The following is a 12,541-nucleotide window of genomic DNA, read 5'->3' on the forward strand; positions in this document are numbered from 1 at the left end:
TTTTTTACAGGGAATATCTTGCACCCGTTCTTCTAGTTCACTATCGACATCGATAAATTTCTTTTTCTTCCTTTTCCTCTCTGTTTATATTGTCGATCTTTGGAAATTGCTGAAATGAATGAGGCATGTGTAATCCACTATTATTCCTTTTTTTAAGCAAATTTGCACTTACGGCATTGCACTGGACCTGAGTACGAGGGGGTTTCGGGCCTGCTCCAGTCGTTTGCATGGTGATCTTTCTAGGAGTACGTCTCATCACTTCTTCTTCGTCATTTTCCAACATTTCATCTGCGAGATTTTCAAACATCTCGTTTACAGCATTCTCCAATGCACTCAAAACTGCTATGTTGAGTCGATTCAAGATGTCCATTCTATCCGCTTTGAACAATTCCCGAATGACCTCGGAGAGTTCCGCTTTCACCTAAAAAAAAACACATCTTAAAGAACTTTTTTTTTCAAAACAATTGATGCAAAAAGAAAGCAGTAAAGTTCAACGAACTTCTTCAGTTCTCTGGAGAATTTCCTTGTGATTATCCGAGCTTGTGATCTCTTTTCTTTTGACAATGGAAGAATCTGAAAATCCATCATTATGCTTCCCTTTACAGTGAGTCGCGACACTTTCGATGTTCGAATTGTCGAGGAATGCTTGGTCACCTCTCGAGGATTCGATAGAAGGATCACTCTTCGAGTCTGGTTTGCTCGCCGCTGATATTGTCATGGCGGGTTTTTCGTGAACATCCTGAAAATTCGCGGAAATCATGTCATTTAATTTCGTGAAACATGAAACTTTTCATTTATTCACATATTCACTTACCTTCTTATGCTTTCTGAGTCCACCATAGGAGAAGAATATTTTCTCACAATCCTCACATTTCATCTCTTTTTCGTAGATGGCCCTCTTCACTGCGTTCTTAACGGTATCTACCTCTTCATCTGAGCATTTGTGAACTTTTCGCATGTGTTTGTACAAGTTTTGTAGCAGAAATGGACCTTTTCTGCAGACGCAGCACTGTGCAGAAGTGCGCATAGCTGCACACACTGAAAAATATCTTCTGATGATGAAGCGGATCAAGGAGGAAAGAGATAACACTATGAGATAACCTGAAGCTTTAGCGAAAAGACATTGAGAATCGAGAATAACACTTTAGTCTGTAGTCAATAGTTAAGTTACGTTAGACCTTCATTTACTCCGTATGGAGAAAGGTTAGAACATTACTTACTCTATCACTGACCCCGATGATAGATAAGGGGCGTGGTATAAAGTACCGTTCGCTGTTATGGTTATTTTCGCACATAACGATTTCTACCGTCAAAGAGTGCGGCAGACAACGCTCTTTTATTTGGATCGCATTGCTGTCAACTGTTCTGCTCACCTGTATTCATACAATAAAGACATTCCACTGAACCACCACTTTTGTTCTGTACAATTAGGATGGTAAAATCCCTAAGTCTCTAGTCACCCAATAACATATATTCCGTATAGAGAAACAGTCCTCTTCTATAAACTGACTATCAGAATAGTTTCTGAGATCGTAACATTTAATCTTATTACCCCTATATCGACCTGAGTCCACCGTAGTCTGTAAGAGGCCCTGCGTTGACTGCTTGATCGATTATTCGGAACCGCTCCAGTGCCAACCATGCCTTTCAACCCACCGGGGTCGATAAATTGGTAGCAGATTCGTCTGCGAGGATAAAAACACTGATTTGACACATCGGCTCGCTTGTGAGACATTGTACAAATCCATAAATCCAAAATGAAAATGAATTCTGGAATAAAGTGAACGCGCTGGCGCAACCCTCATAAGTATTGATCAGTGCCATGGGTGCGACAGAGCGGAGCCGGAGCCACCTCAGGTGGTGAAGGGGGTCTGGCTGATGGGGTGCAGCTCCTGTGATCTCTTCGCCCACCATCCAGAAGTGAAGGGGTCGGAGCACGTGGTCTGACTATCGCAAGTACAGCGCAGGGCAAGGCACTTACAGCCTTATTCTTTATCTCTTTATTTTATTATTTCACTATTTATTTTCTTCTTTATCTTTATGTTAAAAGTTCCAGCACAGTAGAGGTGACATCCAGGATAAGGCAGTTGCGGGTTTGGATCCTGGCACTCGAGGAACAAAAACGGTGAAAAAAATGACCAATTAGAGAAATAGGGGTCCCGAAACGAAGCTACAAACACCATAAATTACACTAAAAGTCCCTAAGTTACATCTACAACTAAAAAAATTATTCAGATTACACAACAACAACACAATGGAACAAGAGTAATCGCTCACAATGAAAAAAAGAAAAAAAGAAAAAAGAAAAAATCATAAAAAAGAACAAAATATTTGGAAGAATAACCCTAATACAAATTTTAAAAAATACTCTAGGGACCTCTAGGAAACCTAATAAACCTCCAAAGTTAAGCACAACAATCAGAAATATAATTAAAAATTTTCAGAGCAGCCGGAAAACAAGAAGCGAAGAAAACTAAAGGATTTTTCGAATACTTGTACCAGAAATGAATTCCATTTACGGCGCTAGACACGTCTTTGTGCAACTACACAACCTCCAACTTTTAGTCGTCGTCGTAAAATGAGGAAATATTTGGCGAAGGAAAAACTCGTTTTTTTTTTGAGAGTATCGGGAATTTTCTTCAAAATACAATAACAATATAGAATAATACAGTAATACAATTGTAGAAGAGTAATCTGTAGTTCGCAGAATGACCAGCGGGCTAGATGGACATTCGATAGTTTCGCAAGATCACCGTAAGCTCTACACGTCACTTCCCAAAGTGAGCAATAAGAAGAAAATCATGCAGGAAAAGTGGTGGTGAGGATCGTTTGTATCGGGTCGGGTAAAAACTACATGAATCACGGGTGTAGTTGCGGTGCAATTGCGTACGTGCTCGAAACGGCGCGGTGCGGGCAGCAGTTGGAACCGCGGTGGGCCCGTCGCAAACTGCAGCGATGGGTGGAAGCGGGAAGAAGTGCGAGAGATACGCAATTGCGTACGTGCTTCATGTCGTTTTGACCCTACTATATGTAATGAGGGTCTTAACGCTATCTTAAGTATAGATCCTATAGGTTTCTAGCGTTCGTGTGTGTGAGATTTCGTTATCCTCTATAACTATGTAATCTTGTAGCGGCAGGAAGAGAACGAGAGCGCTAAGTTTATCTCCGATCGCGTCTACATGATTAACCTAGCAATTTACTTGAATTTAAGTCTAGACATACGGATTTTTGGTAAAATGGTTGTGGAGAGGGCACTCAGCGGCGCCGTTATTTCTGGAAGTAAATAACTACATCAGTCAGGCCCCTAAGACCTAAGCATTAGTCTTAGAGGATCTGTGACATGTAAGCTAAAGTTACTAGGAGAAAAAAGTAAGGTAAAGCGTTCAAAAATAAGGGCGCAACTGAGTGACCTCCTCAACAACATTTTCCCAGGATTTTCTACGTCTTACCGTATTCCTAGTCCTGTTTTATTATACACGGTCGCTTATAGTAACCGACGGATTGGTTTTGCCGAGTTCTTTTTCGCTGGACGACCGGAGTAACCGAAAAGAACAGTCAGAAGAAGAGACGAAGTTTCAGAAAAGAAAAGAAAAAAACAAACAAACAACAACAATAACAAGTTGCTAGTTGATATTTAGGAATAGCAGGAACAACCCGTTCCAGGAAAGAAAAAAACTGACGTGAGACTTTGTGAATCACGAAATTTTGCGGGAATTTCTTTTAGTTCCATTACAATTCAAACCTATGAAAATCTTCCTCTGCTCTATTACGATCGATAATAGAATTCCTGGCTTATCGCTCTATGAAAGCAGGAAATCACAAACAATTTCCAAGAGATATAGGAAAATTGAAATGAAATGAAACAAAACATGCGTCAAAAGTAAATCGTTAAAGAAGAAAGAGAGGTTTCACCGTTACAAAATATTTTTTTCTATTTTTCTACCGTTAGATCGAGAAAATTCTGCTAAAAGTTCCTCACTACCTTAGAACTCAGGTTTCCGTTTCTTTTCGCTAATTTTTCGCCGGAACTCTTTCTCGGTTTCCGTGTTTGCTTAAAATTGCTTTAAAAAATCCTGAATACTTGCTAAATTGAAATTGTCTCGCTAAATTAATGCTTAAAAATTGTAAAGAGACTAAAAAAATAAAAACTAAGAAAAAAAGGTCCTGAAAAAAGAAAAAGGCTTTTGAATAAACGGAGAAAACTAGTTGATTTCGAGGGAAAAAAAGAAAATTAGCTAATTATCATTCGACTTGACTATATCCGTTTCATATTTTTCTCTCCTTAACATTCCTGGACATAGGTCCCAATCGTCCAGATCCCCGATTTTTGATCTTTCGATTCCATAGGTTGTCATTTTTGTTCTCCTGGCCTTTTTGTCTTATCTGATGTGAATGTATGCGGTGTTTAGCCGTGCTTCAATCCCTAGAGAACACCAAAACCACCAATCTTTTTCTTCTAGCGCGAAAATAGATCACAGGACCAAGCAACGGAATGACAAACCTTCGCCTATCCCTATGCTTTCTTGGACTCCAGATTGGATAATTTTCTAGAAAAAAAAACGAAAAAAATAACGTGACCACAAAATATTAACGTCTTTCGAAAAAAAATTATTCTCCCTACAAATGCAAATTAACGTTTTTACATAGGCGAGTAACCTAAGTATAAAATTACCGAAATCATTTCTATGAAAAATAGAAAAGAAGAATTTTTTTCGCAATTTCCAAATACGAAGTTGAAAAGAAGAGAAGAACAAGAGGAAGTGGTGTTCTTTCCACTCTATAACCTTATAAAATTCTTTACTACGATTGAGTTGATTTTCCAGCAGGATCCACGCGATCGCTGGAATTTCCATGTGTTCAGAAATCCGAAATCCACCCGTCACTTGTTCGATGTGCGCTTTCAATTAGTGCGGCCGATCAGACTGTCGGACGCTTATCATCGCCAGGGAACGGCGAGTGATGATGGGCATTTACGCGTACGCCCGCCGAGTCGGAATCATACGGACTCACCCGTCTGGATGCATTGGTCCGTAACGCGCCTCCCTGTCAATTTTTGAAATGGTCCCAACCGAGGACCGAGAATCTACGGCAATTCGTGTTCTACGGGAAGACGAGCGTTCGGCAGGGCGTGGGCGGCAGATCAATTCAGCATCAATCTATGAGGTTCACACAGAAGTACCGAGGTTTTTTGGAATAGCACCTTCCCCTCTTCTCACCCATTGTTTGTTTGCGTTGTTTACATCCAAGCGCTAGTCGAATGCTCTATCATTGTTCTCCAATAGTAACGCAATGGCACCTGGTGAAAGGAGCATCTTCGACTTCAGTTTATTTGTTTATTCATTTATTTGGGGTGATTGTAGCGCAATCGGTTAGAGGTTCCTGCACGATCGATCGAAGGTTCGAATCCGCCCTAGTGCTCACCTAAAAACCTGTGAACATATTAGAACAAACGTTAAAGTTGACATTTCTTTCAATTTCTGATATTATGTTTTATATATTTTTTTGATATCGATACTAATATACATATTTGATTATTATGATTTATTAGTATTAATATTATAATGTGGCCGGGTGTGGTGCAGCGGTTAGAGGTTCCGCTTCCTGCACGATCGATCGGAGGTTCGAATCCACCCTAGTGCTCACCAAGTGCCTTTCATCCCTCCGGGGTCGATAAATTGGTACCAGACTTGTCTGGGAGGATAAAAGCACTGACTTGACACATCGGCTAGCCACCGCAAGTCATTCTATGGGGCTGACACGGGTTTGGGTTCGTAAACCTCAGAGGATTCTGAATTGAAGTGAACGAGGTAGTGCAGGTCCCATGCGGACTGATTAACGCCAGACGCTTTATCCTTTTCATACTTTTATGAGAATCTACTTTTGTTCTACCCTCAGCCGATTGGTTTGTCAGCAGCTTTCGATAACCATTTTTTTGTTGTGACAAAGTGTTGTTGTGATGTCGTGGGGCGCGTCAATTGCTGTCCATTCATGGCTAATCGCGTGCGGACGTAACATCACTAGTGTCTGTTTATGATATTTACATGCATTTTAAAATCATCCTGAAATTTCTGGATGAGACACACACACATAGTTGGTCCAGTTTGTCATGATTAATTATGTCTAGACCTTCCTAGAATAGATTAATAATTAAACAAATGACCTTATAGATAGTGTCGAGTCCCCGAATGCTAGTCACCCTTGTCCAGCACCGGACTCATTGAAGTGTGGGTACCGTGAGGAACTGACACCGGATTCTAACATCCTAGGGGTACGACAAGCTGGTGCACATAGTATGGTAGCCACTAGGCTTGCGTTCGGGCATCGATGGTTCACTCCCTGCATAGCTTGGGAGGCTAACTCTAAGGCTATTGCGCGTAAAGCGCGCGAAACGAAGGACAGCGTTGGGACCTTCCCACGTCTACGCGACGCGTCCTTTAGATGTTATGCGAAAAGAGTTGCCTCAAATCCGCGACGGATAATAAAATAATAATTACATATTTACAAACATAAATAATCACAATGTATGTATGAATGGTCTAATAGTAAATAATAGATAATATAAACAAGTAAATACAAATTCTATGGCTACAATTTTTTCCATACATACATTCTTCTTTAACATGATTTTTTACATATTACAGTAGATTTTTCTTCCTAGTGAATCCTGAAAGAGCTGTTTACTACAATTACTTCGTCAAATCGTAACTAAACTTGGAAAAAAAGTAATCTGCAGACGATCATCGGTCACGGAGAAATTCACGATGATTCCTTATTTGTATGCTATCGGCGAAAAAGTCTTCTAAATTCAGTAATTCCATTAATTATGTGGACGGACTGAAAATAGCACTGGAAAGACGTCCGGATCGTCCAGAGATCACATTCAGGAAGGATTTTCCAGTCAAAATCATATCGTTTATGGTACGATTATACTTCGTACATGCCCCACAATCCTATATTACGAAAATTTCGTATTTGTCTGAGACGTTATGCCTCCGGGGACGAGTTTTCGTTGATTCATGACCGTTTCGCTGATTCATGACACGCTCAAGATATGAGCGTCTTGGCGGATACGATGTGTTTTGAGGTGATAAATGCGTTTCGCATAGGATTAATCGCCGGCGATGGCAACATCCGATTCATCTAAAGCACCGCCCTACGATTCGTAGACGGCCCCATGGGACCGCAGCCCAGTTTACCGCTATTTATGGCTTATAGTACTTGCATAGTTTGGGATTTGATAGCAAATTGCACTTTATTCCTTGATGTTCAATTTCGGGATGATTTAGGATTCTAAGAATCATTGAAGCAGCAAGGGAAATCTATAGTCATCGCTCAAAAAAAAAATCCCGCCCATTTTTTATCCTTCTCATTGACTCTAAAAAGCTAAAATTCTTATATAGCCAAAAATTTCGATGTAGCTTCATTCCCTTTTTCTATTTATACACTTCAAAAATAAAATTATAGTGTATGATTTTTTTAAATTAAAAATTACGATTACAAATAGCTGATGGCTGTGCCATGAACTGGAACTAAGATGAATTGAAAGTATTTTTCCAAGGATTGCCACTAAGATGAATAAAGAACATTCTTTTAAAAATACTTTCTAGAAATCTAACTACCATATTTTGTTCTAAATTTTATTTTATTATTTTTACATTAGAAAAAAGATAAAGTCTCTTACGTAACAAACCACTTGGGATGCTCCGCCGCGTTTTACTGCAATGCAAAAATTGTATTATTTCTATTTTTTTATTTTTTGTTCCATACATTTATAATTTGTTTACTTTTCAAAATCTACATAATCTTCAAAAAAAAAAAAAGAAAAAAAGGAAAAAAGGAAAAAAACACACTTAGATCCTTAGTGGAGATGGTGAAACGGAAAAGTATTCGGCCGGCCGGATTTCTCCCGTTTTCTCCTGTTTCATTCAATTTGGGCAAGAAATTTTTAACCAGAATTATAAATTTTTCCAATATTCCAGCATTTTTACTTGTTTGTTGTTTGTCTATTACTTTTTTTCTCATAATTCGACAAGGTAAAGGAAAAAAAAAACCTTACAGTTAAACCAGCTCCATCATCTTTTTTTAGCGTAGTTGCATTGGTTTTATAAACTACAGTTTTACTAGTTCTATTTATTAACCTTTCATCTATGATAGGTTCAATGACATTGTGGGCGTGGCTTCACCCTTGTCTCATTGGCTCTGACATTTGGGTGACATTTATGGTAGATTTGTGCGCATATGTATATAGTCTTCAAAACGTCTTTTTCTTTTTTCTTTTCTTACATAGCTAAGCTTTGTTGTGTTACATGGTAGGATTTTTTTTTCAAAGCTAAGCTGAACAATTTAACATGCAATTTCTTGCGCTTGTTCTGTCGCATGGTCGGATTTCCGCCGGACAATTTCCAAAGCGTTTAGTCGCTTGCACGTTTATAAAATGTGAAACATGTATTTGTATGCACTTTCGAGCGACTTAGGCGGCGATTACGTTTTTCTCAGAAGCGAAGGAACGCCTCCGAACCATTCTACTAACATTCAAACTCTCCCCTCCAGATTTATTCGCTTATGGCTGCAATATTTTGTTTCTTTGTTGACGCTGTTTAGCTGGTCTACCGTACTACATTTATAAATAAGGTCCCATTCTCACAAGGTGGAGAATAATTGTTGTACCAAAAGTTTTCCATATTGACATTTGGTGCAGAAAAAATCTTTTCATCTAGTCTTCAGAAGACAGCGATTTGGATCGGTGGCAAAGTTTTCCGAAGCACACTAGGTCAATAGAGTAAATTTAAAGGACGTGTCTATGGGTCCTGTTTGGAAAGTGGGGTTAACCTATAATTTGCTACTTTTTCGAAGATAAATCTCTTAAAGCTCGTATTTCCAGCTGACTTCAGAGTTATTCAATTTTCACTATCCTGAAACAAAAAAGGAGTCCCTCTACACTCTTGAATCTGTTCATTCACTTTTTTGTTTTCGTTTTACTATCAAAATACATTTTTTCCTTATTCTACCATCTCTTTACTCATTCCCGAAAAAAAAAAACTCGGATATTCCTGAAAAATATGATAAAAGCTCGACTCTCCTGAAAATATCACGGTGGTCTAGTATCCAAACAGTTCACGATTATTAAAAATACAATTCCATACAGTAATCAATAGTTCTTTTTAACTAGTTAGTATGACTCCAGGTTTTAAGGAGTGTTTTAGTTAATTCAGTAAAGTCAGATGGAAAAAAATCAAAGTGGATCCCAAAACAAAATCCTAAATCCTAAAACCTTATCCTAGAACGGAAATTCCTCAAATTCTTTTTTTTTATAAAAAAATAGATCCAACTTCATACTTCTGTCAATACTACAAAAAAGCAACCTTACTGTAGGTGTAAATTTCTACTATAAACTTCCTCGCTGAACATTTTCGAATTGAAAATTTCGTTCATTCCCTTGTTTATTGGTTCAATTTATCAATTATTCATTAAACTTTAATATTTGTTGTCCTAACCGCTCATCAGCTCATTGAGGAAGCTTCTTTTGTAGGTTTTAAATTAGTAACATAAGAAAATAGAAAAGAGAAACTACATAATCCACAAACAAAAATTTTACCGTGATAGCTGAAAAATGGCGGTGTGGAGATGATTGCATGGAAGGATTGCTCATCATGACTGACTTCCTTTCCTTAAACTGGCTAATCCGTCAAAATATTTGGGTTTTTTCTTTCGCGCCTTCCTTGATTCATACTGACTCACAGCTCTCATACATACACACCTCGATAATCCTTGAATCCTTGAGCCAGCCAGCATTTAGCGCCTTTACTGAAGAGCCGCCCGGGAAACGGCATCGCAAAAACTATTACCGTAATTTTATCGCTATAGTAAGTGATTCGGAACCTCTGTACCGAATCTATTTATTTATTTATTTATTTAGTCACATATACCAATGGTGAACCGAAAGAAATAAAAGGAAAAAAAGCAAAACACATTTGTCTGTGTCAGAATTTTGGGGAAAAAAAAGAAAAAAGTATTATAGATGTAATTTCCCTGCAGACACAAGATATATCTGATGCGGCTGCGATTCAGTTAAATGATATCGCTGCTGTTGCGGTTTGAATCAAATCGCTCTCCAGACATTTATTTCTCCGGACAAAAAGAGGACATTTTCCCTCGAAATAAAATTAATTCACCGCTTTCCTCTGCGTTACCGTAATCGACTACGGTGACCTCCATTCTGAATGTATAACATCAACTTTGCTGCTCGGATGCACTTTATCCGTCATCAAATCTCGTGACCGTAATTACGGACATTTCTTACGACGTCAACATTCGATTTATATGTAATTACACTTCGAGGATTGCGTTACCATCATGAATAGTCTGTGATTACGTGGAAACGAGTGCGAAACCGCGCTGAGAACTTACTATCAAGAGGAAAAAAATAGAATTGTGAAAAGAAATAGCCATAAAAAAATAAGTAGAATGCTTTCTGAATGTAGTCAAAATTAAAAGCTGGAAAGATTTTTTTCTATTTTTTGGAAACCGATCTTAATTGAATTTGAAGTGATTATTCAAATTATTGGAATCGGATGGGTTTTTCTTTTAAATTGAAAAAGGTATCCGATTTCAGAAACGAAGAAGCTCGCAAATAAATATCCGGAAAAAAAATTAGAGGAGTATTTGAGGTTCTCAATAAAAAACAATTAGGTATTTTTTGCCGAACTTTTGTCAATTAAGTAATCGTAATTTTAATTTTTTTTTGCTCAATTTTTGATAATTAAATAATTTTTTAATTTAAGTCAAGTTTAACTTTACTAACTGTTTCAATAAAGAGAATATTGTAAGTAAAAGAACAACTATAACTGAATGGAGATTTTTCTTCAATAAGAATAAGAGTAAGAAAATATAAAAAGATAGATGAAATATAAAGAAGAAATAGTTAAAATATGTAAAAATAGAAAAGAGAGGAGATGTTTTCGAAGAAGTCGAGAAGCCGGATTCGAGTCGAAATCGAAATTTTCTAGAAGCACATAAAAACGCTTAAATGGAATGCACAATCTGAATAAGTGAAATATATTTTATTTCTAAAAATAATAACACCAACAAGTATTATATAACAGATTTCAAATTTAGAAGAAAATTCCTACCAATTTTTGCGATTTCAAATTTTTGAGTTTCAATTCAATTTCAATTTTTTTGAGTGTGCAGAAAATTTTTCTTAGCCCAAAAATCGATAAACGCCCTCTAACGTGTCGTCGTTTCAGTGCGATGTCTTTCATTAAGGGCAATTTCGTTGTGTTTATTGCATTATTTACGATGTTTACGGAAGCATTTCTGCAAATGGATGGTTAACATGCTGTTCACACTCTGAAACCAATTAACAACAATGTTGTTATCTGGAGAAAAGGATTTCTAATGTGGACAAGAATTCATGCTTCCGGATGAAAAAGGGAAAATTTGTTTTGATGATGGAGCAGCAGGAAAATTCGTAAAAGGAGTAGCAGGAAAATTCGTCAAAAATATCAAATATATAACAGTTATAATAATAAATATATGGTAATCAAATATAGTATATTAGCATCGATGTCAAAAATTATATAAATTATAGGAAAAAATAAAATAAAAAATAAAATAAAAAATAAAGTAAAAATAAAATAATGAAAATAATAAAAAATTATTAAATAATTCTTTTAATTAATAATAAAAACAAATAATAATAATAAGCGGATTGATTAACGCCAGAAACTTTATCCTTTTTATCCTTTAATAATAATAAATAGAAAAATAAAAGTATAAGGATGTGAAATTAAAAGAAATGTCAATTTTAATGTTTTTTCTAGTATGTCCACAAGTTTTTTTTTCTTACTTGAGAATGAAGACGAGCATTCCTATCGCGTAGTGACGCGTAGTGAAGGAAAATCACGAATGCAAGAGATTAATATTGCGAGAGAGACGCAGACGATAAAGAATTAGATTCCCTCGTTTACCCTCGCTCCAGGTTATTTCTAAAATAATGCACTTGTGTAATGTAGTATAATAAAACAAAATACAATTACACACAATAAAATAAAGTTAAATTTTCTTGCCGTGACAACGAGGTTTTGGTGAAATGGAATTATTGGCCTGACATTTCAACAACCTCACCTTTATCCAAATCCTGAAAATGGCTGGAAGTCTTTGATGCGCATCCACATCCCATCAAACTCCTCCTTTCTCCATCCATTTTCTTCATCTTTTAATTTTTTTTTTGAAAAAAATGAAATTACCTAGAATTACAAATTGTGATCCTTCTGCCTTTGGGTGTTTAGAAATTTTGCTTTTTTTTGTCGTCTGCAATATTCTATTTGAAGAAATTGTAGTTAGAGTGAAATCCATTTATGAACGAACAAAAGAGCCCCGACAAAGGAGCATATGGGCAATATTAGTGAAAAAAGAAACAAAAAATTTTCTTTTTTTTTTCTGAATTTTCTTTTCTTGTTACGGTGAAACTTTATTTATGGCCTGACATTTCGGAGAACCTCGCCTTTATCCAAATTGTAAAAATTTTAAACTTATTAAA

General features: G+C 36.8%; 1 protein-coding gene across 2 annotated transcripts; it reads right to left on the reverse strand.

The window, feature by feature from the left end:
- Positions 1–40: 40 nt before the first annotated feature.
- Positions 41–12,214, reverse strand: RB195_008620 (uncharacterized protein; the record flags this gene model as incomplete). 2 transcript variants are annotated; one of them, XM_064195210.1, is made up of 6 exons in its annotated part: positions 41–109; positions 173–421; positions 500–573; positions 655–739; positions 815–1,038; positions 12,127–12,214. In XM_064195210.1, the coding sequence occupies 6 exons, from the start codon at positions 12,212–12,214 to the stop codon at positions 41–43; spliced, it is 789 nt and encodes a 262-aa protein (XP_064046354.1). The 2 variants fall into 2 exon arrangements, with proteins under 2 accessions (XP_064046354.1, XP_064046355.1); XM_064195209.1 differs by lacking the exon at positions 12,127–12,214 and having other exon boundaries at positions 815–1,027.
- Between the last annotated feature and the right edge of the window lie 327 nt (positions 12,215–12,541).

This window comes from Necator americanus, chromosome III (assembly GCF_031761385.1).
Source record: "Necator americanus strain Aroian chromosome III, whole genome shotgun sequence".
Taxonomy (NCBI): domain Eukaryota; kingdom Metazoa; phylum Nematoda; class Chromadorea; order Rhabditida; family Ancylostomatidae; genus Necator; species Necator americanus.